At 48.6% G+C, this 27,613-nt stretch overlaps 1 protein-coding gene, 1 long non-coding RNA gene, 2 other non-coding genes and 1 pseudogene across 4 annotated transcripts; 3 read left to right on the top strand and 2 right to left on the bottom strand.

Moving 5' to 3' along the window:
• The window catches only part of LOC120686772, a 35,867-nt pseudogene extending 32,991 nt beyond the window's left edge, over positions 1 to 2,876 (bottom strand).
• Positions 2,877 to 9,010: 6,134 nt separating this feature from the next.
• On the top strand, positions 9,011 to 9,207 carry LOC120686968. Its single transcript, XR_005680475.1, has one exon. It is a non-coding gene; the product is annotated as a U2 spliceosomal RNA (small nuclear RNA).
• A 2,449-nt stretch (positions 9,208 to 11,656) lies between these two features.
• Positions 11,657 to 11,855, top strand: LOC120686974. Its single transcript, XR_005680480.1, has one exon. It is a non-coding gene; the product is annotated as a U2 spliceosomal RNA (small nuclear RNA).
• Positions 11,856 to 12,159: 304 nt separating this feature from the next.
• Positions 12,160 to 15,329, bottom strand: LOC120685958 (WD repeat-containing protein VIP3-like). The gene is made up of 2 exons (XM_039968109.1): positions 14,874 to 15,329; positions 12,160 to 13,074 (listed from the first exon to the last, which is right to left on the bottom strand). Exons 1-2 carry the CDS (start codon positions 15,216 to 15,218, stop codon positions 12,451 to 12,453), a joined length of 969 nt encoding a protein of 322 aa, XP_039824043.1. The 5' UTR covers positions 15,219 to 15,329; the 3' UTR covers positions 12,160 to 12,450.
• Positions 15,330 to 19,484: 4,155 nt separating this feature from the next.
• LOC120684407 lies at positions 19,485 to 20,624 on the top strand. Its single transcript, XR_005679281.1, has 3 exons — positions 19,485 to 19,697; positions 19,785 to 19,886; positions 20,002 to 20,624. It is a non-coding gene; the product is annotated as an uncharacterized LOC120684407 (long non-coding RNA).
• Positions 20,625 to 27,613: the final 6,989 nt, after the last annotated feature.

Genomic DNA, 27,613 nt, shown 5'->3' with positions numbered 1-27,613 from the left:
AGTACGGTCAAGAACTAGAAACTATAAAACCTAGCTAAATCAAGTGTTCTTCATCTCCTTGTGACACTTGAGACTGAAAAGATCCTTAATCTTTCAAATTTAGTCCTTGGCACGCATGATTGTTTTGAATTGAGGGGTCTCCTTTCATATTTCATATGAGACTAATCCAATCATTGATTTTTACTTCAAAACACATGTTAGTCGCATACGGTTGTCATTAATCACCGAAACTTACCATTACCATCTATCGGCCTAGATGCGCTTCAGGAGCCGTTAGTGCCCTTCCCGGCGGCGTAGATGTCGGTGGAGTTGTGCGTGAGGGAGCAACTCAGGTTGTGCGAGAACACCGAATAAGAGTAGGACATGTCGGAGTTGATTTGCAGGCGGGTATAACCGGGGTGGATGAAAAAAAAACAATTAGTTTTCGGCAGAAACATCCTGTAACATGCTGTTTTTATGGGTCTCCACCCCCTCCTCCCTCCCTCCCTCGACTCTAACAGACAGGTCCAATGTGAGGAGTAAGGTGGGTCCGATTTGAGTAACAAATATTTTTAATTGTTTTCAATCTTTATAATATAGATAACTTTGAAATGATCGATCGAAGCAATCAAGCAATGTAAGCTGCTGGAGAGAATCTGCACAAGATTATCTTAGTAGGAGCCCAAGGGACCTATAATTCCAATTGAGTAGCTTGACACCCTTGGAAGCGTTCGCTTGATCCTTTTCATTCTTTCCTGGTGGTTCATTCTTTTTTTTTTGGGAATAAAACTGGTTCATGTTATTCACTTGGCGAAGTTCGGGTTTCAATTTTTAGTGAAGCTTCTGTCAAATCTGGCCGTTGAATATAGCCAGCACACATGATGACCGAACTTCCTCATGAGTTATCGCAACAACAAAAAAAAGATGTTCGTGTTCATTAGATTGGTATACAGTAGTCATATACCGAAGTCTGCGTGCCCAATTGATCCTTGGCTCTTATGGGAAACTAGAACTTGATCCAAAGCCACACATGACACTACTAGCTACAGCTGCAATGCAAATGCAAAACCAGCGTCAAATACAAATACAATCGTCCACCATCACAAATATAATCAGACAAGCGAAGCAAGGAAAATTTAACACAGCCATCACAACAAGCCTGCAGATTGCCCTACTAGTACTATACATTGCAAATGCACACACCGAGAGAAGAGAGCTGGCAGCCACCGCATGTAGGCGTGGTGATAATGGATCATGATCCTAGCGGGTTTTTTCACGATCCAACTTATATAAGATTGGAGTTTAGCTCTTAGATTATCTAGGCTAAATTATAAGACTCTTTACCACCCCTAGCACGCGGCCTCATGAACGGGCGCGGGCGCGAAGAAGTAGATATCGTCGAGCCGGTCGTTGGTCGACGAGTTCCCGCCGTACACCAGCAGCCCTTGCCGGCCGTCCTTCTCCCCCGCCGCAAACGCGCACCACCCACGAGGCCCCGGGTGGTGCTCGGCCCCGGCGCCGTCGTCCAGGCGCGTCCACGCGCCGCTCTCCGTATCCAGGGCAAACGCCTCGGCCGAGAACTTGCCGGCGCCAAGGTGGCCCAAGTCACTGGGGTCCACCTCGCCGCCGAACACGACGACGTGATGCCCGATCCCGGCGGCGCAGACCACGCTACGAGGGCTCGGCTTGTCGCCGGCGGTCTCGACCGCCGACCACCGGCCCGTGGCCGGGTCGTAGCAGTGCACGTCGTCGAGCTCCGCCTCCCGCCAAAGCCGTACACCACCCACAGCCTCCCGCCGGCAAAGGCCAGCCCGGGCCCGCCGCGCGGGCGGCACGCCTCCCCCGGCGGCGGCAGCTGCTCCCACCGCCCGGCGGCCACGTCGTACCCCCACAGGTCGTTCAGGCGGCCGGTGGCGCCACACCCGCCGAAGATGTAGACCCGGCCGCCGCCGCTGGCAGCGTCGCCGTCGGCCGCCATGGAGTGGTAGCTCCGGGGCGGCGGGCCGTCGGCGCCGGAGGAGAGGAAGGCCCACTTGCCTGCTGACGTGTCGAAGGAGTAGAGCTCGTTGAGCTCCTTGTGGTCCTGGTCGCGCCCGCCGAACATGTACACCGTGCCGCCGACGGCCGCCATGGTCACGCCGACGCGCGGCAGCGGCACGTCGCCCGTGGCGGCGAGCGGCGACCAGGTCTGGGCCTTGAGGTGGAAGGCGTACACTGTGTTGTCCACCGGGACGCGTGGGGTGAGCTCGCCGCCGAACGCGTAGGCCGTGTCGCCGACGAGGGCGATGGCGTGGGAGCTCCTTGCTCCTGGCCCGGTTCCCTTCTGCTCCAGCTGGTGGTGGGTGATCAATACAGTAAGTGGCAGAGTGATGAATTTTAGGATAACTGAGAAACGAAATAGTAACAAATTGATCTACAGTGTCACGTTTTCAACACAGATCCATTCGACAATTTCTGACTTTCTGCGGTTCTGCCATCAATTTGTTTTTCATCAGTACCGACTACTACACTCCATGGCAAAATGATCTTGCATCAAGAAACAAATCCCTCCCCTCAACTTCCCCCAAATCAAAGCAAAGCCTAAATCCGATTCCGACTTTAGAAAAGTCCTAAAAGAATAAATTGCAGATGGTTGCTACTAAGAATTTGAGCAAGGAATCAGAAAAATTGAAGCTTCAAGGGTAGGGGAAAGGGGAGGCACTCACCTTTACCCAGGTGCCAGCCATTGCCACCCACAGCGCGGAGCTCGTCTGCTTCCTCTGCTTTTGCTGTGCTGTGCTGCTGCTCTGGTTCGTGCTTGCCCTTGCTCTGACGACTTCTAACCACCGCCTTTGCGAAACAATTGCAGTTCTTTCTATTCTTTTCTAATGTTTTGGACGAGGCATTTGGTGTTTGTCGGGCAGGTGTCCACTAGAGAGTCATCATCTGCATCACACCTGATCACGTGAATCACTGAATCTAGTATACTACGACCCCTAAAAACACGCCAGTTATTACTTTTGCTAAGTCTACCCAACTAATATCCCTAATGAGACGATATTATGCTGTACACCTCATTTTGTAGACACAATAAAGTTCCTCATCTCTATTTATATGATTCACGCACCAAAGGAGATCCAACGAGCGTGGCGACGCCACGAGCAATTTTTGGCCGTCGGATCGGCCGGGCGGACGGTCTAGATCGTTCCTAGTTATTTTGTAAAAAGGTCCTCACATTTTAATGAAATCAACCAGTGGTCCGGACACCTCTTTCGGAAAATTTTGCGAAAAACTCTCAACTTTTCTTGAAATCAACACACCGCCGCTCGCCGGGCCGCTGCTGGACGACGACGGTTCTGATGGGCGTCACTTGCCTCCTTTTCGCCCAATATCCTAGGCGACGAGCCTGATCTTGATGACGGTCCATCAGGAAGAAGCTGCCAAACAGGCAAGCTTGGATCACTGAAGCAGAGTCGTCGAAGATTGACTAGGTAGGAGGCACACATCAATGCTCTGATTTACTCTGCAGGCTGCAGCCTTGAGCATTTGAACTGCATTTTTTTTGTTTTATACTCCCTCCATTCGTCTATGCGTACATCTACCAGATCCATGCTCCTCTGGCCGTTGGCCGTAAGAGGCGAAGCAGATTACACGAGTGCGTCTCAGAGAGATGCTGCGAGCACAGACGAGCGACGGGCGAGCCGCGAGCCGAGCGCGGGTATGGGGCGCAGTAGAGCCGAGTATAGCCTTCCTAAAAAAACGCGTGGTATCCTATCCGAGGCCGCGGGGAGCTCTGGATCAACGCCTGTCGCCAATCCAGGGCAGGCTGCACGAGCACAGTTTGCAGCCCGACTGCACAGAATTTTTTTTCCGCCATCGCCTCTAGTATCTCTCGACCGAAAACTAAATTTTCGTCACCCGCCATCGTCTGATTCAGTCGCCAAATTTCAGACTTGAAAAGTTTCTCCGACCCCCGCCATTCCACTCGAGAATGCATCGTCTATATAAATCGGCATAGAGAAGAACACCGATCACCAGTCATCCTTGCTCCTATGATTACAGGTGTTGGACCTAAACGCCGATCCACCCTTTGATTGGGATGAAAATTGGGGAGTGGGAGGGTCCTGCTCATGAACTTGATTATGATATGGTGTGGTCTGATGAAGGTAACATTTGTTCTAATTTTACTGTACCAATAAATTTTATCAACGTGACTACTTAGCTTTTGGTTTTGTAGATGGTGGAGAAGGAAGATCAGTTACTCATGGTGACGATGAAAGAACAGACACTGATGGGGAAGGAGCAGGCTCTGCCGTTCCTGAAGGAGGATCAGTTACTGGTGATGATGGAGGAACAGACACTGATGAGGAAGCAGAAAAAGCAGGCTCTGCGTTCCTGAAGGAGGTTATGTTCTTGCTGAAAATGAAAATCCCATTGATGTGAATGCCTCTCCCGTTCCTGATGGACGAGCCGACGCTGACATTGGACGAGTTGAGAGTAAGTTTATGGGCTGGTCTTCGCTTCTCTACTTTGATTTTGGTTTACAAGTGGTACTCAACTTTGCATTATTGAGTTGATGAGTATTCAGATTAGAGTGCTTGGATTAGTCCCTATTGTCAGATTAGTGGTACTGTACATTGTTAGACGGTCTACAGTGCTCTGAGTTGCTGAATGTGTTGTTTTGTCCCTATTGTCGGACACTCTACAGTGAACGATATGTTAAACTGAGGTTCTTTCCCTATTTTGTCGGACATGATAGCTATGTTGTCGTACAGTCTATCTGTGCTGTGTAGCTCTGTTTCCCTATTGTTGGACAGTCTAGCTGTGCTGTGTAGCTCTCTAGTATTCAGACTTGGTTGACTTGTTCCATATATTCAGAGTATTTGTTTGTCAGTGCTAAGATTAGAATCCTTGGAGTAGCACTTTACACCTTGCTGTCTGTAACTGAAAGTTTCAGTTTCTGAACTTGGTAACTGAAAGTTGCTGTCTGTTGCTGAACTTAGTAGGAGTATTTTCAGATCATTTTTGCTCAGATCAAGTACATCTGTGTAAGCAATTTTTAAATCTTGTTTGCAGATTCAACCGTCAAAAAGAGGAAACACTACTAGGATGATATTAAAATTGCCATTTATCTAGAGTTGTTGGCCAAGACAGATCCACCTATTTTGCACCGTGGTGTTTCGAAACAAGTTGCTGAGAAGTTCGGTGTGCCAATTAGAGTTGTGCGTAGAATATGGCGCAACGGACAGGACGCTGGTGGGATAGCTGGTGTTAAGAACAAACTGGTTAATTGTGGTCGTAAAAGAATTGAAATAGATCCTGAAGCCATCGATCATGAAGCGTATTTCTTCTTATTATAAGACGTGATTTGATGAAATAGATCCTGAAGCCATCGATCATGAAGCGTTCTAGAGGGAATAGGGCTTCCAAATATGATTTTTTTAGAAATCCTAAGGGGCTTTGCATATAGATGAATGTAGGGAGTAGTATTGATTTGAGAGACATGACATGGCGTTTCACTAACTGCCTGATCCTCCAATGTTTTTTTTTGAGAAGCTTGATCCTGCGATGCTACATTGAACAAAACAATATGAACTCTAAACATGCAAAACTCTGTGCCTTTGGCAGCCGCCGCCGGTAAAGGAAGGCGGCGACGAGGCACCGGCTCGCTGCCGCGCGCATCTCCAGCTCGGACGACGAGCCGCCTCCGCGGCGCGAGCTACCTCGCCACCGCCGTCGCGAGCACGGAGTCCGCGCGGCTTCTGTTCCTGCCGCTGGGCGGCTGCCGACACGCGTAGCCCGCCGGCGCGCTGCCGCCTCCGTGCACGGATCCGGCATGTGCCCACTGCCCACACGGGACACGTCCTGGCCGCGTGCTCGCCAGGCCGTCGGCCGACGAACTCAGGTGCTGCTGCGTCATGCTCTGGTCTCTGATCGACCGACCGTGGCAGACTACCAGCCTCTTCGCCGGAGCGCTGCCATGTCGCGGGCGTCGCTCGCCACTGCGCTGATGAGGACGACCGAGTCGCCGCCTGCAGCCCACGTCCGATCTGGGCCGCACATGTTTCATCCGACGGCCCCCACCCCTCAAGGACCTCAAGGGTTGGACGGTATGTGAAATACCGTCCACCCCCGGTCGTCGTTTCGCTCGCCGACCGCCCCTGATCGTCCGCCTCCGCTGCGCGCCGGCGCTCCGCGGCGCACCAGGACCATCGCCCCTTCTGTCCAGGTCCCCTCCCCCCGTGACCGCGTGATGACACCGGCTCGGATCGCATAGGCCATGGCCACGGGCAACAGGCAAGGAGCAAGGAGCGGCGGAGTTCATGCCGGCGTTCGGCAGCGGCGCCAGACGGAGCGGCACAATAATTGTCCGTGAAAGCAGGGAGAAACGCGCTGCGCGAGCTGGCGTCATGGCGTGCAGGGGTGATCGGTGACTTGCTGTTGCCGTCGCGACAGGCGAGCACGGCGACGAGAGCATCCGAGCCAGGAAGGACGTGGTCCTCTGCTGCTGCATCTCATCTAATTAGCCGGTCACTGTCAGGTTCTTGTTCGTGGTATGCTGACAGGAAGTCAGCAATGCATCTCGCCAGAGCGCTGCTGGACGACGACGGTTCTTATGGGCGTCGCTTGCCTCGCTCTCCCCCAATCCTAGATGTTGACGACCGTCGATCAGGAGAAACTGCCAAACAGGCAAGCTTGGATCACTAGACTAGAGATGAGTCCTCGAAGATTGCCCAGACAGGCACGCATCAATATTATGATTTAGGGGGTGTTTGAGAGAACTCTGCTCCACCAAAAACAGCTCCAGTCTATAAAAATATACCCAAATAGGTTAGCCAGCTCCACTCCACTTCTAGAAAAATTGATTCCACTCTTGGTTTTTTGGGAGCTCCTTAGGAGATGCTCCACCAAATAGTGGAGATTGTGGTAATTATCCACCTGCCACTGTTTACACATCTTTATCATACCCTTTCACACAAAAAAATAGAAAAGTCAACATGCTGCCCGAGCTCCCAATGCCGCGGTGCCGTGCGCAAGTGCTCCCGTCGCCCCTGCCGCTACCCCTAGAGCTCACCGTCGCCGCTGCCGCCAGGGCTCATCGCCGCCCGTCGCCTACGCAGGTCGCTAGGGCTCGCCCCCCACCAGTCGCCGCCTCCACCCCTGCCGCTCCCGGCCGCTGGGGACTCCGCCCCGCCGCCCATGGGCCATCGCCCCCAGTCCGCCCCGAGGACATGCTCGCGCCGCCCAGGAGCTCCTCTCGTCGCCGCCCTAGGGGCCCCTCCTGCCCCCGCCGTAGGGCGCGAGGTCTAGCGCGAAGAGGTCGAGCGCGGTGACCACGGCTGGCACCCTGCCGTGGTGGCGCGCAGCGCATGCCAACACGAGGAGGTAGGAGAGCGGTGTGGCGGTCGGGAGTGACTGCAGCAGGGGCTTCGTGGCGCGGAGTAGTGGTGGGCACAGTTTCCCGAACTCTGAACCCGAGTTATCCGAACCCGAACCTGAACCCGAATTACCCGATCACTATTTCGAGTAGAGAGTTGAGAAACCCGAATTGAGAAACCTGAATTTAATTCGGGTAATTCGGGTTTTGACTCTTGGTACCCGAATTACCCGAATTCTTTTAAAACCCAATAGATATGGCCTAATCCACTTACTTGACCCAACAACCCAATAAGAAATTTAATTGTTTTATTTATTGATTCCTTGTTTGTTTGATTTGTGCAATAATAGCGATATGTTGATTTTACTTTTGTATTTCATCCCCTTTTTTAGTTGTTGCCTAATGGGAGAGACAATAATTTGGCAATTGATGGGATATTTCGGGAAAACCCTAACCCAAACCCGATATTTCGGGTACCAAAGATTTCGGGTATTGCTTTTTTCGGGTCAATTTCGGGTAGCATTTTTAGATACCCGAATTACCCGAACGCCCAGGGCTAGCGCGGAGCGACAATGGGGCCGACGAGGGCGAGGCGGCGGTGTCGAGCGCTTCCGATACGAGGCAGGAGATGCAGAAACTGTCTGAAGGTAGAAGATTAGGTGGGGGCCACATGGAAAGGTGGGCTAAGTGGGCTGCTGCTTGCACAATGGACCGCGTAGGGTGGAAGGAAGTGGGCTTGTAAGATCTGTGGAGCACAGCTCCCCCAAATATGATGGAGTAAAATTGCTGGCTGAATGCAAAGGTGTAGTGGAGTTTGAGTGGAGTTGCTTTTCTTGGAGTCGAGTGCTCTCAAACAAACCCTTAGTCTGCAGCGGAGAGCACCGAGCAGGGCTGTATTTTTTTTTATTTTACAATTGAGGCATATATGGATACTGAATTTCACTAACTGCGTATTCTCCCCTTAACTGATCAATCAACCATCGTGCTATCTATCTAAAGATGATACATGGGGCTGACTGTGAGTAACTATTTTTACCGTTCTGCACAAATGAATCAGCATAGGAGGATCTCAATACCATGCTAGCTATTTTGCTAGAAGCATGTCATCCATCTCGTGAATGACAACATCCATGCTATTCATTTGAAAAACTAATGGCGGATGATGAGGGGGAGGAACCCTACCCCCGGCTGCTGCTGCTGCTGGAGCTCCTCCTCCTCCATGACCCTTCCCAGCAAGAAACAGATTCGTTGTTCGACCAACTGGAAGGCATCCGTGCAAGTTAATCGATCTCTATCCGTTACAGATAGTGCGGAGGATTTGATTCCCGTGTTGGGGAAAGAGACGACGGAGATCGAGTGGGCAGATATGGAGTGATTCTTAATCTGTTTCGTGATCAGTGCCTGTGCAAGTCTATGGAGTGCTTTTCAATCTGTTTCTTATGATATTCAGTTTTTGTCAGTTTTTGTGTCAGATCCTGTCTCGTTGGCGTTCGAGCGCTGGGCTCCTTAATGGGCCGATTGCAAAGCTTAACAGTTTGGCCTACGTCCCTCTGATTGCGATTACGAGACATGGAGTAGTACTTTGCGGAGTATTATTAGTACCACATCGCCTGGTCAGAGCCGCGAGGCTGACGAGGAGGATACAAAACAAGGGGTACCGCAGCTTAGCAACTCATACCTTTCTCGGCCTTTTGGCTAAGATCAAGTGTAGTATCTGTTCTTATCAGTTTAATATCTGATATGTGGGACACGTGCCCACAATGATATTAAATTTATTTTTTATGGGGGAGGAACCATTATGATAGCTTGCTATCAAGGTCCTCATGTGTCGCTCTAGCATTGCACTATTGCTAGAGCCTGGCACACCCCAACCAAATCAAAATTTAATTTTTTTCAAGATTCTAGATGTATTTCATGATAGATTTTGGGTGTGTTTAGTTAGTGAAAAAGTTTGAGTTTTGGTGCTTAAAATATTTAACTCGTGCTAATCAGTTAGATTGTGTAATTAGGATTTGATGTGATGGGTACTGTTCACTTTTTGCACACACAAGTACTGAATACTCTTTGCTGTCGACCTGAACTTCATTTGGTGAGTGTCGATGACGAAAAGAGAAAGAGGTTGTGTGTTTCTCTGCATTGTTATGGTTTCCACTTTCCACTTGGCACCAATATGCAATCCCAGTTCTTGCAGACGTGTACAAAGGAGAGGGCCGAAAGCGAGGTACCAAAGCTGACTGGAACAACACCAAGTGGGATTCCATGTGCTAATGCTGCTGCTGCTGCTATGGACACCGATGGCCAAGCTCTGGTCTTGCAGATCCCGATGCACCTTCTTTTCAAAAAAAAAACCGATGCAGCAATAGCGAAAGCTTAGATCAGTCTCAATGGAATTTCAAGGTATTAAATATTATCAATTTTGCTGATCACGGCGGCACGCTGTCTCGTCTCTTGACTAGCTGATCCATGCATGGGGATGGGCAGCCACTACTTGTCTCTGAATATTATGCAGGCACATGCATGTGCGCTGGCTGTTCATCACAATCCATCCATCTGATCCGGTGCCTTTCAAATCAATAAGAGCAAGTTGAAGTTGCGGCTGCGTGTAGTAGCGATCTGTATGTTCCCTGGACCAGGGAACGCCGGAACGCAAAATCACGATCGGCACACGAGCGGGCACGGCAGGCGGCACGCACCTCTCCAACTCGAAGCTTGCCCGTCCGTCAGGGCGTCGTCTCCCCAGGCCAGCAGACGCTTTCGCCCAGAACGGATCGTGAGAGCACAGGCGAGGTTCCCGGGCTCCTCGACAGCCGGCGGGCACTCGCCGACGACGAGCCCGAGCGACGCCGCGCCCGCCTGACGGGACGACTGAGTCGCTGACCGCAGTCCACGCCCGATCTGGGACGCTCGTGCTTGATCCGACGGCTCGCAGCGACCCCAGGGGTGGACGGTATTTCAAATACCGTCCACCCCTAGGCGTTGTTCCGCTCGCCGTCCGCCCCTGATCGTCACGCCGGAGATCTGCGGCGCCCCAGGACCACCGCCCCTTTGGTCCAGGTCTCCCCATCCTCCTCCCGTGACCGCGTGGCGACGCTGGATCGGATCGCACCGGCCATGGCCACGGGCAGCGGGCAAGGAGCAAGGAGCGGAGTTCATGCCGGCCGGCGTTCAGCAGCGGCGCGCTGGGTCGCCGCGGCAGCCGGCAGGCGGTCAGCGGCGCTGGGAGTTCTTGCTGCTTCCGTCGCGCTCCGTTGCGACAGGGGAGCACGGCGACGAGATCCTCCGGGCCGGGACGTGGTCGGCGGCCACCAGCTTCCTCTGGGGGCTGGGGCTGCATCTCATCTAATTAGCCGGTCGGTCACTGTCAGGTTTTTTATTCGCGTGGTCTGCTGACAAGAGTGCATCTCGCCGGCGTCCTCCCTGCGCGTTCTGCTTTCCCGCCGGGAACGCCGACGATGACGATCTCATCGGCGCTGCCGACGGCCAGTGAGGATCCTCCGGTAGATCTCGAGAAAGGCGCCGCCGGCCGGCCGAAGGCAGTGGCGACGACCGAAGAAGAGGAGGATGAGGAGCTGGTTGTGGTGGACCCTTGCAAGGCCATGTATATCAAGGCCACGCTGGTGATCTTGCTTTTCTCTCAATCTTCCCTACTGCTGCTGCATCTGATGCTATTCGTTATAGAATTCCATGCATACAGTTTACTAAAAACAAACTAACAACGGTGTGCCCGCTCAGAAAAGGAATCCTGTGTTCGGAAATACGCCACGCAGCGTAGATCGTCAGCAAGCGACAGTACTGACCTTAGCGCTAAGCTACTAGCATCCGAGGACACAAGTGCCTTCTTCTTTAGTAATCTGTTAGTTTCTTGAGCATTCGTATACATCCTCCTGATAAATGGAGCAGGAACCTTGCAGATATGGAGTGCTTTGTAATCTGTTTCTTGATGAGTGCCTGTGGGCTGTGGCTTCTATGTTTGTCCTGTCAGATTGCTCAAGTCTATGGAGTGCTTTTCAATCTGTTTTTTGGTTATGGTATATATTGTGCGTATACTAAACTCTTCTCTTCTGGCAGCAGTTTTTGCGTCGGATCCTGATTGTGGAGGGGCTCTAGCCCTTTTTGTTGGCGTTCGAGCTCTGGGCTCCTTAATGGGCCGATTGCAAAGCTTAACAGGATATTACAGCCCGGTTTGGCCTGCGTCCCTCTGATTGCGATTATGAGACATGAGTAGTACTTGCGGAGCATTATTAGTACCACATTGCCTGGCCAGAGCTGTGAGACTGACGAGGAGGATACAAAACAAGGGGTGCCGCAGCTTAGCAACTCATACCTTTCTCGGCCTTTTGGCTAAGATCAAGTGTAGTATCTGTTCTTATCAGTTTAATATCTGATATGTGGGACACGTGCCCACAATGATATTAAATTTATTTTTTAGGGGGGAGGATCTGCTATGATAGCTTGCTATCAAGATCCTCATGTGTCGCTCTGGCGTTGCACTACTGCTGGAGGCTCTGGCGTTGCACTACTGCTGGAGCCTGGCACACCCCAACCAAATCAAAATTTAAAAATTTTAGATGTATGTATATGTATATATTGATAGATTTTGTTTTCTAAGGAATGCACGACATGTTTGAACTGATAGTTATACTTATTATATAGTATTATTTGATATATGTTTGTGTTAGCGGAAGACGATAAGTATTCGTCAATAATCCACCCACCGCCACAGGCCCACAGTGACAGAAAGATAGCAATTTCACATATATCTAGATTACATAAAAGAAAAACATCTTTTTAACACCAGCAGCAGAAGATGCAACCTGTGAGGCTTGAAAGGATTATAAAATCTCATCTTAATCACCATGTCACCAATCAACCACCACTAAGATAAATGTACTTGAAATCGATACAAACAGAGCTCACTGGCAGAAATTCGGGATAAGTATGCAACTCGACGACCTTTGAGACAAGTCAATAACAGGAAGTAAAACTTGCTTTGGTTGCAAGCTAGGAGCTCAATTAGGATTGTACTACAACAGGTCCTCCAACCTTCACAGCCAAATGAGTCTCTGGTCGGACTCCAACAAACTACAATTGAGGCATTGCAGCGGTACGAAAAACTATGAGTAATCATACAGGGAGATGCTTTTGTCATCTGACGCGCTAGCCAGCCGGCCTGCACGGACTCCAGCTCCACCAGGCGGTCGGAAGGCAACAGCCCAGACCTGGTCAGAGTGGTTGCTCATTGTCTGCACCGAGCTCCTCATGTTGATGTCCCAGAGCCGGACTGTGCGGTCACTGGATCCCGTTGCCACTGCCAAGCCATCGGGGCTCACATCGATGCTCAGCACCCAGCTCGCGTGGCCCGACATGGCCCCAATGAGGGCCTTCTCCTTGGCATCATAGATGTGGATGTGGCGGTCATCACAGGCCGTGAAGAGCACATGGGGGTCTACAGGGGAGAATACCATGGACCGCACCGGCATGTGGTGCCCCTCAAGGTGGTGGAGGAACTTCATGCGGATTGCGTCGTACACAGCGATGGTGCCGTCCATGGACCCACAGGCCAAGAGCTTTCCATCAGGGCTCCAGGCAACTGAGAGGACAAGCTTGCCACTGCCTGTCTTGTCAGGGCGAGCTCCCTCAGGACGTGGGATGGCAAGGCTCGTAATTGGCTGCCACTTCTCTGTGTCCCAGAGCTTTACTGACCCACTTCCACCACCAGCTGCAGCCAGAGCATTACCCTGACAAAGAAAGGATATGGTTAGCCTATCTCAATAGCAATTGTGTTGAAGAAAAAACAACCAATTCAAGCAACTGGAAGCGTCAGCAGGATAATTCTATTAAACCAGAAATCCTAGGAACAACAAGCCTGAAACAAATCAGGTCTTAGACAAAGAAAATACGGTAATTAAAATTGCCTAACTATGCTGACTGAATCAGTGCAGGAGAGAAAAGCTGAATGATCAGCCTACACAAATCAACCGTGTAAAGATCAAATACTACACACTGACCATGCGAACTGGAACCAGGATAGATTGAATTGGACATAGACATGTCTGTCAATATGCAGTGATGGCAAGCATACTGAGTATGGGGAAACTCAGCCCCAATTTCAAGTTCCAACAAGTTTTAGACAATGACACAATTAAAAATATTATGCGACAGGATCAATTATGATCCAGAATATAGCTATGTCAACCACATGAAAAAGACAATGTTTAGCCGTATTAATAACAGCTTTACTACTTCGGCAAATCACTTACTCTGTTTCTCAAGCTCTTGCATACAATCCACATATGACAAGAATTAGATTCATTTCATACAAATACAAGTTTCAAGTACTCAGGAAAAGGCTTTCTTGAATATAATTAAGGCTTTGAAAAATTCCAAAAGCAAAACATGAACTCCTAAATTAAATCCACCCCCATAACTACTGCACTTCCGACAAACTGAATGTATTGACAGTATGTAAAATAGTAAGGTCTGCTTTATTCAAACAGAAGTATCATGAAAACCTGAACAGCACCATTATATGAATTTAGGCACATGGGTCAGGAAGAAGTTCTCATAGCTTTGCAACCATGTGCAAAACTAGTTATTGAACTGAATGATTCACAACAACAGCCATATTCTACTGAAGCTATAAGAATACCAAATCAGCAGTAAGCATAGGTGATCACAAAAACCTAAAGAGGGGATCAATTGGCCTTATGCCACAAATTTATTAGGACAACAAGAAGCAAAAATGAAGTGAAGGGTTAAGCTGGCATGCCTCAATGTTGATGAAGCAACAAAACAATTAACTGGACAGACTTGCCTTCCACTTCCACATGTACCAACCAGGCAACCACAAACCTCACTTATGCAAAGACATCGATGGCAGATTGGAAAACCTCCATGTGTAATATTTTATTTTTCTTTAACTATGCAAAATACTAGCTGTTCTCATTCCAAGGCCATATTTTTACTGTTGCATTTTCACTGAATCCAACAAAAATGACTAAGCCATCAGAGGAATACTCAAAATCTTTTATTTCACCATGAGTAAAGTCGCAGATACGCCAAGGTTAATACAACTCACAAAATCTATATCAGAACTTTCAAAAAAGAAATGTAAACCAGGACAGCACGTTATGCTTGAAATAACTAGACTATTCATATGCAGTAATTTGATTTCCCTAAACTATGCAAAATACTAGTAGTAATCTATCCTAGGCCATATTTTTATCATGGCATTCTACACAGCAACCTAAGAAAGCGACCAGGCCATGCGATGAATTCTCAATATCTTCAATCTTCCCTCTCTAATACTAGTTCTAATAATTAGCAAACAACACACGAAATCCAATGCAGGGCAGCATTTTTGCAGCACTCTATACCCGAATTAACTAGAACTACCACACATTTCACAAAAATCTCACATATTTGACACATTCCCCATCGAACCTTCCAACATTACAGCAAAAATCACAAGAAAGCAGCCATTTTTTGCCCTGAAAATCCCAAGTCCTGACTACGGGGGTGGGCCAGCCGCGCTCACCTTGGGGTGGAACTGGACGCCCCAGACCTCGGACGGCGGCGCCTCGAGCGTGGCGACGGAGGCCCCCGAGTCGACGTCGAAGACGCGGACGAAGCTGTCGAGCGACACGGCGGCGGCGAGCGCGCCCGCGGGGTGGGCGGCGAGGGAGACGACCCCGAGCGCGTGGCCCCTTGCAGGGGGCCCCAAGGCGGCGAGATCGTCGGGGCGCCAGGCGCGGACGGTCTCGTCGAGCGCGCCCGTCAGGAGCACCGCCGTGGGGCGGTGGTCGGCGGCGGGCGCCCACGCCGCCGCCCAGATGGACTCCTCGTGGGCGCCGTCCACCGACTTGAGCCCCGCGAGCTTCATCGCCCGAGCTTGACCGGCACCTTGTCGGCGAGGGGAGGGAGGACGGCGGGGGAAACCCTAGATTGGCGCGCGCGCGCGATTTGGTTGGGGTGGGGGGAGTGTGAGGAAGAGAAGGGCTTTGTGGCTCGTGGGTTTTAGAGAGTTTTTCATGAAGCTTTAGGGTTTTTATTTTTTTAATAGATACTGCAAATCTGAATTAGATTTTGTTTGGATCCTCCCCAACTAATGATTAAGTAGCTAATTGATAATAATTTATCACTAGCTAGATGTATTTGAATCCATCAGCTAATTGCTATTTTTTTGGCCCCAGAAGTGGCTCAAAGGTTAAAAAGAACTTTATACACAATTAACTCAATTAACTAGTGTTAGCGGGGTTCAATTAGCTAATCGCTCTGTTCAGCTGGCAGCCAGCAGTGCTTTTTCCACATCAAATCAGTATCAGCCACCATCCACTAGTCAGCTAACAGTATTTTTCTCTAACAACAAATCAGCACAAGCTATCAGTCACATCCAGCCGAACAGAACGAAATATTATAATAAAAATTAGTTGAGAGATTTAACTACTTCATTAGCTGATCTGTTTGGAATAGTGATTCCATTAACTGAACGGCACGAGGGACTCCTCGGCCACCAAGTTCTCCATACCCACGCAGACTCCGTCCCAGAGCAGAACGGAATTAGGAGAGCACTTACATCCACGCGCTGCCAAAGCATGCGCCACACTATTACAGACTCGAGGACAGTACAAAATATCGAAAAACACCAAATTTGATGAAACCAGCACCTTGATCTCAGGAATATGGCCTCCAGTTGGAGCCAAAGAGAATCAGCTGCCCTTGAGAGCCGAGCGAAGCATCATGGAATCCGTCTCCACCACGATTCTGGACATCCCCTTTTCAATTGCAGCTTTCAGACCAGCATGACAAGCCAAGACCTCGGCATGAAATGCATCCATCGCACAAGGTATACCTCCAGCACCAGCATGTATGACCGCACCCTCTGCATCTCTAATGACAAATCCCCAGCCGCCACATCTTGTTTCAGCAATATAAGAACCATCGATATTAATTTTCAGAGTGTCTCCCACTGGTTTGCACCAGCGTTTGGGAGTGCTACTCTGAATCAAATGCTCTTTGCTTCCTATTTTCAGAAACTCATCAGACTGTACCATAATGACATACGCCAGCTCTGAAATTGATCGCCTCCTCTCGCCTTCCCGGACCCGATTTCTTTCTAGCCACCACTGCCATAGTAATGTAACTACTCTCAACTGCATATGCTCCTCCATCTCCCAAATCAAGGACAAGAACATCTTGACAGACTCCTGGCTAGCCAATCTGCATCTGACCTCCTCCATATTCAGTTCCCTGCAAATTTGCTTAACCCATTTGCACTTACAGAACAGGTGCCCTCCATCCTCGTCCAAACGGTTGCACATCACACACCGAGAGTCCAGCTCCATCCCCCTTCGTTTCAGATTGGCACGCACTGCCAAACTGTTGTGCGCCAATCTCCACAAAAAATGCTTGATCTTGCCGTGACAGTTAATAGCTTGTGGAAGACGCTGTGGTTAATAGGGCAGTGGTTAATAGGAAGTTAGAGCTGTGGAGACGCATGTTAGAGTCGAAAGGGTCCAGACTTAGTAGGACCAAGACCGAGTACATGATGTGCGATTTCAGCGCGACTAGGCATGAGAGGGGAGACGTTAGTCTAGATGGACAAGTGGTGGTCCAGAAAGATACTTTTCGGTATTTAGGATCGGTGCTACAAAAGGATGGCGACATTGATGAAGATGTTAGGCATAGAATTTCAGCTGACTGGTTGAAATGGCGGCAAGCTTCTGGCATCCTTTGTGACAAGAGAGTGCCACAAAAGCTAAAAGGCAAATTCTATAGGACAGCAATTCGTCCGGCGATGTTATACGGTGCTGAATGTTGGCCTACAAAAAGGCGACATGTCCAGCAACTGAGTGTAGCAGAGATGCGGATGTTGCGGTGGTTTTGCGGGCACACAAGGAAGGATAGAGTCCGGAACGAAGTTATTCGGGATAGGGTCGGGGTGGCACCAATTGAGGAGAAACTTACTCAGCATCGGCTGAGATGGTTTGGACATGTCCAACGAAGGCCTCCTGAGGTGCCGGTGCGTAATGGGGTTCTTGAGCGGGTCGATAATGTAAAGAGGGGTAGATGTAGACCTAAACTGACGTGGGATGAGTCGGTTAAGAGAGACCTTAAGGATTGGAATATTTCTAAAGAGATAGCTTTGGATAGGAGCGCTTGGAGACTAGCTATCAATGTGCTGAACCTTGAACTTATTTCGTTCGGGTTTCATCTCTAGCCTACCCCAACTTGCTTGGGAAAAAAAACTATGTTGTTGTTGTTGCTGCTGCTGCCGTTGTGACAGTTCAGTTTCCACAACTTTTCGCAAAAAGCATCATCCCCTCTCGCATTAGCTGATGTCGAGGCCTGACCTCTTCTACTTTCCCACAACAACTGATTTCTGTAAACCTTGTATGCTGATTTCACTGAAAAAATTCCATGAACATCAAGGTGTCATGCTGTTGATGGCTATTAAGTCCAAAATATATACCATTAACTCGTACATAAAGACATGAAAAAGAAACATTAACAGTAGTGGTAGGAGTTATTACTAACAAATTCCACGAGTGTTGGTGAATTGTTGATTTCAGGAGCACAAGTCCGGATTAAGATGAAAACACGACGAATACGCAGACAGACGTCGCAGACGATCGTGTCCTACGTAACATGAGCAAAGGAGGCCCACAAACCAGACCAAACCGACCAACCAAGCCCTGGCACCGACCATCTGATATCAGGACCCACCAGGCAGTGTACTAGAGAAGGACGGTGGCCAGAGGCGGCAACAAGGGGTCGGGCGACCCCACATGTCAGCCTTTCAGGTTGAGTTTTGGCGGGAAGACCGATCCTATCCTCCCAAAGACGGTTTGACATGTTTCCATATTTAGAGATGGCGGGAACCGACCTCTCAAGCTATAAAAGGGGCCTCCCACCACTCTCACCACACACACCACTCAAGAGAAGATGTAGTGCTCCATTCCAAAGGCGAGGCCCTGCCTAGGCTAGCGCTTAGAGTAGGAGGAGGGTGAGGAGTATAGTTCGGGGAAGCGCCGGGCCTGTCGGCGGTCTTCTCCGGTCTTGTACCTCTACGGATGGTGGCTTCCTTCTGAGTAAAGTAAGTTGGTATTTGTGATTCCTGTTCGTACATAGTACTATTACTTGAGTGAGATCAGTTCTCTTACTCGCGAGTCCGTTGCTCCGTATTTATACGGAGTGCTGTAGTTTGCTACGGGTCGACAGATGTAGTTAGACTGCAGTAGTAACCAGTAGCGCAGACGTGGTGTCTGGGCTAAGGTTTACCTTCGTTTGCCTTATATCCCACGGTCTGTGAGATAGGCCGCAGGTGGTGACAGCCCTGTCAGTCCTTCGTAGTCCTCCACGTTCGGATATAGCATAGAGCTGTTGGCCGGAGTCTCCTGACCATTTCAGGGGTAGGCCGGTGCCCAAAGCGAGTATTCTGCCCAAGAGATCGACCTTTAACTCATCTTTAGTGCTACCGCAGGAATCCTCTCCATCCTCGCCACATATTCTGGTGTGTCCTTGGACCGACTAAGTTAGGAGCTAGTGCACACATGTTCCCTGTGGATACGATACCCTTGAATACTCACGGGTGAAAGCTACAACGGTATCCGTGCGCTTATGGATTTATTTCGCAGTCGTTAAAATACCCAACACATGCTAGCACATCATCCAAGTCATTATGCATTGGGAGTGCTCTAACCACCTCTGCATCTTCCGGCCATAGTGTTTGGTTCAGCAGTTCCTCATCCCATCCCCCAGTAATTGGATCAATCAGCTCTGACGCCCAGTTTAAAAGATTGCTTCCTCTAGGTGTAATCACTTTCCTGGTAGTTCCTCGAGGTATCCAAGGGTCCTTCCAGATGTTCACCCTTTCACCATTACCAATCCTCCATATCACACCACTTTCCAGCACCTTTATGCCGCGCATAATACTTCTCCAAGTATATGAAACTGTACCTGTCTGTTTTGCCTTGAACAGGTCCCCATGAGGAAAATACTTTGCACCCATAATTCTAGCACACAGGGAGTCAGGATTTTGGACAAGTCTCCATCCCTGTTTCGCCAACATGGATAGATTGAAACTGTGAATGTCCCGAAACCCCAGCCCCCCTTGGCATTTTGGCAAAGTCAGCTTTTCCCAGCTGATCCAATGGATTTTTCTCTCCTTTTCTTGCTGGCTCCACCAGTACTTCCCAATCATCATGCTTATTTGATCACACAGCTCCTTCATCAAATCAAAACATCCCATGGCAAAGGTGGGAATAGCTTGTGCCACAGCCTTAATCATCACCTCCTTCCCTGCTCTTGACAACATTTTTTCCTTCCACCCTTGAATTCGTTTCCAAATCCGTTCCTTCAGGTAACTGAACACCTGTGTTTTGGACTTACCTACATAAACTGGAAGCCCCAAGTACCAATCATTCATTGTTTCTCTTTGTATGTCCAGGGCCTGCATAGTCTACCCTTTTCGCAGCCGCTGTATTTGGACTAAACATCACAGTGGACTTCTCCTTGTTGATCATCTGTCCCGAGCACTCCTCATATACTTGTAAGATTCCTTGTAGCTTCTGCTCATCATTCCCATCCGCACGACAAAGGATTAGTGAGTCATCCGCATCATTCCCTGACAGACTTTGACCCCTTTAATCTCCCCTCCTGTTCAGCATTTTCCAACAGCGCTGAGAAGCCTTCTGCACATAGGAGGAACAAATATGGTGATAATGGGTCGCCTTGGCGGAGGCCTCTCTCCGGGAAGAAAGCTTCTGAAAGCTCTCCATTAACTCTTATTCTGTACGAAACTCTTACATTTGCTTGGAGTACTATTTGCTTATTAAGTTAACTTTCATGTAGTTCCCTCTTTTGTGGATCATATGACACCCATGACATATCAAAGCCCATATACTTTAGAGCCCATATGGCCTATGAGGACTTTCTACATATACACATAATCCGTAATGGGCCAATTGTCTTATGAAACTCCCAAGTTTAGTAACAGAACATCATGTTTAATTAGCAAGCACATGTCTGTTTAGCTACACTGTGTTCCTCTATTCTTGAGATTTCCAGAAGAATTGGTTGGTGCCTGCTTGCTTATAGCTTGCACGATTATTGTGCAATTCTGCAATATTATGCCGTTCTCTTCGCCAATTCTGCAAGCTAAGCTCATGTGTGCCGCACAATTATTTTGCTATCTTCTTACGTAGACAGGAGATTGGAGCAATATTATGGCCTCTTTTGTTTCTGATTATCTGGAGCTTATTTTTCTAAGAAGCAAGATTATAAGAGAAGCCAGTTGTTTGAAGAATCGGCTGTCTAGATAAATTAAGCTTTTTATAATCTTGATTATTTTGAATCGATTGAGTTGAGTGGTAAAATATTTGAAATCAAACATTGAGTTTGATTTCAAACATTAAGTTTGCACCAACCCTCGCTCGTTTGGCCGCTAGCTAGCTCCCACAGGATATATCGGAGCAGAGATTCTCCGATCGATCATGGTCCTCTCTCGCTCGCTCTTTCGTCGACGCCCTGCAACCAACCAAAGACGACAGCTTCCTTCTCTTCCAACAGTAGCTCTTTGCAAAAGCTGCAGGCAGGGCAATGCCAGCCACATGTGCCACATCAGATCGATCGATCTAGTTGCTTGTGGGCAGAGGGGATGCATGAGAGGCGTACGTGTGCACACGTCACCACAGCCCTGACCACCTCTGTCTCCGGTCCATAACATCCACTACTTGGCTGCCGTAGGGCACCTGTCAATAGAAACCCTTGGACGCACTCGGACCTCATATCTAAAGCGTTAAAATTTAACAACCAAATTTAGCTCCTGCGTGTGGCGTGGGTGCCTTGTACATAGAATTAAAAATTAATTAACTGGATTAGCAATCCAAAAAACCACGTGCTACTTCACATATGGTTTTTCATATAGTTTTCCCTTTCGGGAACCCCAAACTTTAAAACAAAGAAGGGAAAAGATCAACTTATGGTAGGTATTTTATAATAGACATGGTGGCTATCTTGCAGGGATGGTACTAGGAATTTTATGAGTTTTGGAAACTCTCGCAAGAATTTCACTCTTGGAGGCTCGGACTCTCCTTCCGATGCCTTGTTTTTTTGAAGCATGTTCTCCTTGTATAGTGCTGCGAAGAGCGCTGAGGCCTTCACACTTCTTATCTTCTTTATCAAGCTTATTATTGTTCTGTGGCATGGCGCAGACTTCATCGGTATGGAGGGAATTTCTTTGGCATGGCGTTAACTTGCATGGCGCATGACCTTAACTAGAGTTACTGCTTTACTTTTCTGGAACAAGTTACTATGTTGAATCTTACAAAGATCGAAGTGTAGATTTATCCATGCAATACTTCTGCGGTGCTTATATTACGACCTCAGTTATTTCTATTAGTATTATTTTATTTTATATATGTGTGTTTTGGATTTTGCAGAAATTATATATATATATATATATATATATATATATATATATATATATATATATATATATATATATATATATATCCTTTGAGAAATCGATTGGATAGAGCTCCAGATCGACCTCTGCAGGGCGCGACGGATTCGGATCGAGGGCGATGTGAACAGATGGATGGGCGCAGGGAGAAGCGGCGGCGAGAGCTCAAGGATAAAGCGTGGCGACTTGGCGAGGATCCGGACGCGTGGTGCTGGTATGGTCACGTTGGCCACGTGATGTGGACGGCGTCCGAAATTCTCCTCCTCGATTTGCAATTGCAGCCACAACACAGATGAGCACAGCTCCAACCACAGAAACCTTCCAGCATTATTGCCCACAGCCACCACTGATCGCCGTTTCAATCTCTGTGTGTGTGGGTGTGTCGCTCGAGCAGCAGCATTGCATTGCCCCCCGCCACTAGTCCAAACGCAGTAGCAGCCACCAATAAAAAGTCAAGGGAGGCTGCTGATCTGGGTGGTGTGGCAGGACGGGAGCGGGAGCCCCAAACGCGAGGCCGGCGCTGTGATCTGAGGTGGTGGTAACTGGTAAGACGCCCGCCCCCGCTCGTTCCCCTCCTGCGATCTCCTGGATGGATGGATGGCTTCCGTTCCCTTTTTCTTTCGCCTTCCTCCCACTCCCGATTTCTTGGCAACGCTTTTTTGGGCCTTTTTCTTTTATATTCCAAGAAGTTTGGGGGCGGGGAGGATGTCTCATCATCTATAAAAGATGCATTTTTTTCTCAACTAGTACCTACCAATTCGGTTCCTCGATCTGCAGCCTCTGCGCCTCTTCAACTGACTCCTCCCCCTTCTCCCCGATCCGCAACATCTGCGCGGCGGGGATTGGATTGGGCAGAGGAAGCAGACCACCGGGGGCCTGTAATGCCCCGTCCAAGTGTGTGAGCGTATAGTGAAAACGTATTTTGTAATAGGCGTGTCTTATCCTGGTGGCGTGAGTGTGGTGGGGATATATTACCCAGAGATGCTGTACTGAGACATTATCGTTTTGCTTGTGAAGAACACAACCCTGGGTTGCCGGCGTCAGGGTCCTCCGCCCTGCCCGCTTCCCTTCCGAATCCGACTCCTCTTGTATGTTTCTCACGTCGTGATCTGATTCGCGGCCACGGGGCATTACATTTGGTATTAGATTCAGTTATCCTCGGCGCGCGGCTGCTCAATTAGTCTTGCGTTCCTCCAATCCCCCAGTCGAATCCTTCAATTCTGTGATTCTGACTCGCCCCGCCGATTTCGTTCCGATCTCGGCGTCCACCGCCACGCGACGGTTAGCTGTTCCTGCGCCGTCGCCCACAGATTTGCTATCACCGCCTAGGTTAGTTTGGGGATTGGGTGCTCTATCGCGGAGCAATCTCTCGAGTTTGGGTCTGCATCTACGGGCGCTGCGTCGAATATCTCGGCGCAGTTCGTGGGTTCCGGCATGTGACCGTTGTATTCCGTCGGCCTAGTGACGCTCTCGAGCCTCTTGGGGTAACATCAATTCGAGCGGCGGTCGCTTTGCTTCCGGTGTGGTCATCACGGCGCCCCCAAGCCTTCAGTTCAGACTCAGTTGGTGATTTCGGCGATGGAGCAAGCGGCGCTGCGAGCGCAGGAACGCTGGGATCAAGTCGCCAATAACTTTGATCTGTTGTTCGCTAGAGTCGACGACATCCTCGGCTCTCAGATCAAGTTAGAAGCGCAGTATGATATGACAACCAAAGTGGTCGAACAGATGATGAAGGATCAATAGGTGTTGGCCCAACAGATCGAGCTTACTGGGCAAGCAGTGGCTCGGCTGACGCTGAACTCCACGAGACCCCCCGTCGGTGAGCCACCAAGTCCCACGGTCTCCGACGCTTCCACAGACAACCCGTTCCACCAAGGTCCCCAAGGTACATCTCATACTGTCCCTCACCAGCGTCAGGATAGAGGTGTTCATCGCAGTGGTGTGGATGGGACGCATCGTCTTAAGCACGCCCTCCTTAAGCTAGCTTTTCCACGTTTCACTAGTTCCAACCCACGAGTTTGGCATTCCAAGTGTCAAGATTACTTTCAGTTGTACAATGTTCCACCTGCTATGCAAGCCATGTTTGCTTCTCTCCATATGGATGACAATGCTGGGAAATGGTTGCAAGTATTTAAAAGGAAGCATGGCCTCACTGATTGGCAATCGTTCATTTCTGCGGTGGAGGAAAAATTTTGGGCTGCTGACTACAGGGATGCTATGGGGGAACTTCTTGAGCTGACTCAGACAACCACTGTTGAGCAATATGCTGCTGATTTTGAGAATTTGCAGTATGAAATTTGTATGCACCATGAGGGTTTTGATGATTTATTCTTTGTGTCTCAATTTGTGAGAGGTTTGAAATATGAGATAGGAGCTGTGGTTCAGTCTCAGTTACCTCAAACTGTGGACAAAGCTATTATGTTAGCCCAAGTACAGCAGAAAGTACTTGAAAAAGGGAAAGTTAAGCAACCCAAGTTGCAAGGGCCATCACGACCGTAGGCTTGGCCTAGTCATCAGGATTCTAAACCTGGTGGAACAAGCACTTCCATGTCCAAGGAGAGGCAATTGTTGAATTACAGGAAGGCCAACAACTTGTGTTACTACTGTGGGGAGAAGTATGAACCTGCTCATGCAGCTATCTGCACTCAGAGACCTAAAGCTTAGGTGAATGCATTGGTGGTCAATGACCTGGACCTCCCTCTATCTGAAGAAGTTGTAGCTCAAATAGAATTGGAAGATTCTCTCACTACAGAATTCTATCAGCTCTCTCTGAATGCATTGGCTGGGACTGAGGAAGGGGCAGCTATGAAACTCAGAGCATTAGTCTCGAACAAAGTCATCTCACTTTTGTGGATAGTGGTAGCACTCACAGCTTTGTCAGTTCCCAGTTTTTGCAGCAAGTTGGTATTACTCCAACCCCAACAATTCCCACTCCTGTCAAGTTGGCTAATGGTCAGGTGCTGATCTCGGATCACTGGGTTCCTCAAATGGTTTGGTGGTGTGATGGTTTCACATTGGTGTCTGATATGAAAGTGTTGGATATAGGAGCCTTTGATGCTATTCTGGGTTTTGATTGGTTACAAGCCCACAGTCCCATGGTGTGTGATTGGGAAGCAAGAACTACAGAATTCACTCAAAAAGAGGTGTTGGTGAAGTTGAAGGGTGTCCAGCCACCCACACAGGATGTCTCTCTCTTGTCAGCTGACAGAGTATACAAGTGGCTTAAGGGAAATGTCATTTGGGCATTGGTAGTGGTGACACCACCTCAGCTGAACCCTTCTTCTACAACTGATCCTGAGATTGACAAACTTCTGGAAACCTATAAGGATGTGTTTGAGGATCCCAAGTCTTTACCCCCAGAAAGGATGTATGATCATACTATCCCCTTGCTACCTAATACTATTCCTGTGAATTGCAGACCCTATAAATATTCTCCAATGCACAAAGATGAAATAGAAAGACAAGTGAAAGAGATGCTTTCAGCTGGGATAATCACCCCAAGCACCAGCCCCTTTGCCTCCTCAGTTCTGTTAATTCAGAAGAAGGATGGTTCCTGGCGGTTCTGCATTGACTACAGGAGATTGAATGACCTCACTATCAAGAATCGATTTCCCATGCCCTTGATTGAAGAGATTATTGAGGAATTAGTGGGTAGCAAGTATTTTACTAACCTGGATATGAAGTCAGGGTATCATCAAGTCCGTATGAACCCAGCAGATGAGTATAAAACTGCCTTCAAAACTCACCATGGCCACTATCAGTTTAAAGTTATGCCTTTTGGTTTAACTAATGCTCCAGCTACTTTCCAGTGTATTATGAATGCAATATTGGCTCCATTTCTCAGGAAATTTGTGATGGTTTTTCTTGATGATATTTTGATCTATAGCCCAGATCTTCCCACCCATGTCTCTCACTTGGAACAAGTGCTGCAGGTACTGAGACAACACCAACTATATCTGAAGAAAAGCAAGTGTTCCTTTGCTCAGTTACAAGTACAGTACCTGGGTCATATTATTTCAGAACAAGGAGTGGCTACTTCAGTTGAGAAAATTCAAGCTATGAGGGACTGGCCAATTCCCAAGACTGTGACTGAGGTGAGAGCTTTTCTTGGTTTGACTGGATACTATAGGAGATTTGTTTATGGGAGCATAGCAAAACCACTAACCCAGCTGCTCAAGAAGAAATAGTTTCTATGGGCTAATGCTGCCCAACAAGCATTTGAGGCTCTTAAACAAGCTATGATTAGTGCCCCTGTACTGGCTCTCCCTGATTTCACTGAGGTGTTTGTGGTGGAGACAGATGCCTTTGACATTGGTATAGGCGTTGTGCTGATGCAAAGAGACAGACCTATTGCTTTCCTGAGTAAGGCATTGGGGGATGCTCACTGAAGCGTCCCCTCATAAGAGAAGACTTAAAAGTGATACAATATCAGTCCCAGGAGGCTGATAACATTTTATTACATCAGATGGTACATCACCGTACAACTCTACGCGGAAGTGGGCAGCGAAGCGCCACTATCGCGAGGATAACAACTAACACCCACACCACGATATTAACTACGAAGAGGGGGTCATCAGAGTCTTGCGCCATACGGAACTTCCTGCGGGTGACCCTATCCACAGGCAAGGTTGGGTGCAGGTTGGAACCTCTACTCAACGTCTTCGGGAACGAAGTCTGGATCTTCCTCTGTAAAAATTAAGAATGGGGTGAGTACAAACGTACTCAACAAGTCCAACCACACCCACGGAGGGGGTATAACAGGATAAATCAAGGATAAGGGTAGGGTTTAATTTGCAGAAAGCTGATTTTTATGCAAGGGTTCCTTTGAAAGAAAGGATTTTCAAAGCAAGTTTTTCGAGTAACACAGGATCCAAGTTTTAAGTTGCTACCGGACTCCTCATCCGCCGTAGCACATGGCACAACTGCTGGACACTTTCCCAATACAACTCACGCCAACCCATCCAATCCCAAAAGAAACACTAGTTATGTGACCACACCGTAACTCGCCCAGTACTGTGTGCACGGCTATTCGAATAGATTTTAACTCTGCAGAGGTGTGCAACTTTACCCACAAAAAGGGTACCACAGCTCGATCACCTTAGTGTCGGCGCAAATCCCAACAAAGCCATTACTCACCTTAGCTAGACCTGACTAGCCATCATGGGATCCACCAAGGGGTCATTGACCTATCACAGAGGTTTTAACCGGGGCATAAGTCACACAGAGCTAATCCCTTCTCCTTGATCATCCGTTGCTCTCAGCTCTCCTGATGGCTATCAGACTAACTAGTGGGGTTTATGCTAAGCCGTTGCCCATTCAACGGTCGAGTGGTTTGCACGATAATGGAGTTAGGTGAGATGACACACCAACTCGGTCCTTAATTGTGACAAGATGGATATCTCCCTTCCTTGCTCAACCACACAGGCACGAGCACACCATTTGGCAAATCACACAGAAGTGCCATCCATCCTGTCTAAACTTATCTTTCGAAAATTCCACATTTTTCCCTTCCCACACACTCACGCATTTTCCGTTTATAAAACAAGTTGTATCGTGTTTAAGGTCTTAAGCGCTCTAGCAGCGATTAACGTCCAAACAAATCACATTCAGACATTAATCTAGGTGGTCAAGGAATGGTTATAACAAATCAAGGGGGTGGCTATCCAACCATGTTTTCAACAGGCAAAACATATGCAATTTTATAAAATAGGACAATAGGTTGTGTTTATAAAAACTAGGACAAAATATGCATCAAAGGGCGGGATTGAACTTGCCGTCTTCAAAGCCTTCCGGGAAGTCCTGATCGAGGTACT

The sequence above is a fragment of the Panicum virgatum genome, chromosome 8N (assembly GCF_016808335.1).
Source record: "Panicum virgatum strain AP13 chromosome 8N, P.virgatum_v5, whole genome shotgun sequence".
Taxonomy (NCBI): domain Eukaryota; kingdom Viridiplantae; phylum Streptophyta; class Magnoliopsida; order Poales; family Poaceae; genus Panicum; species Panicum virgatum.
Note: the sequence above shows the minus strand (reverse complement) of the source record. Positions and strands in the feature narration are given on the sequence as shown.

Bases quoted from the DNA above. Each gene is read 5' to 3' on its own strand.
- LOC120685958 (XM_039968109.1), bottom strand. From the start codon at position 15,218: ATGAAGCTCGCGGGGCTCAAGTCGGTGGACGGCGCCCACGAGGAGTCC. The intron at 13,075-14,873 runs GTGAGCGCGGCT...TTTCTTTGTCAG, and splicing joins GCGTCCAGTTCCACCCCAAG to GGTAATGCTCTGGCTGCAGC.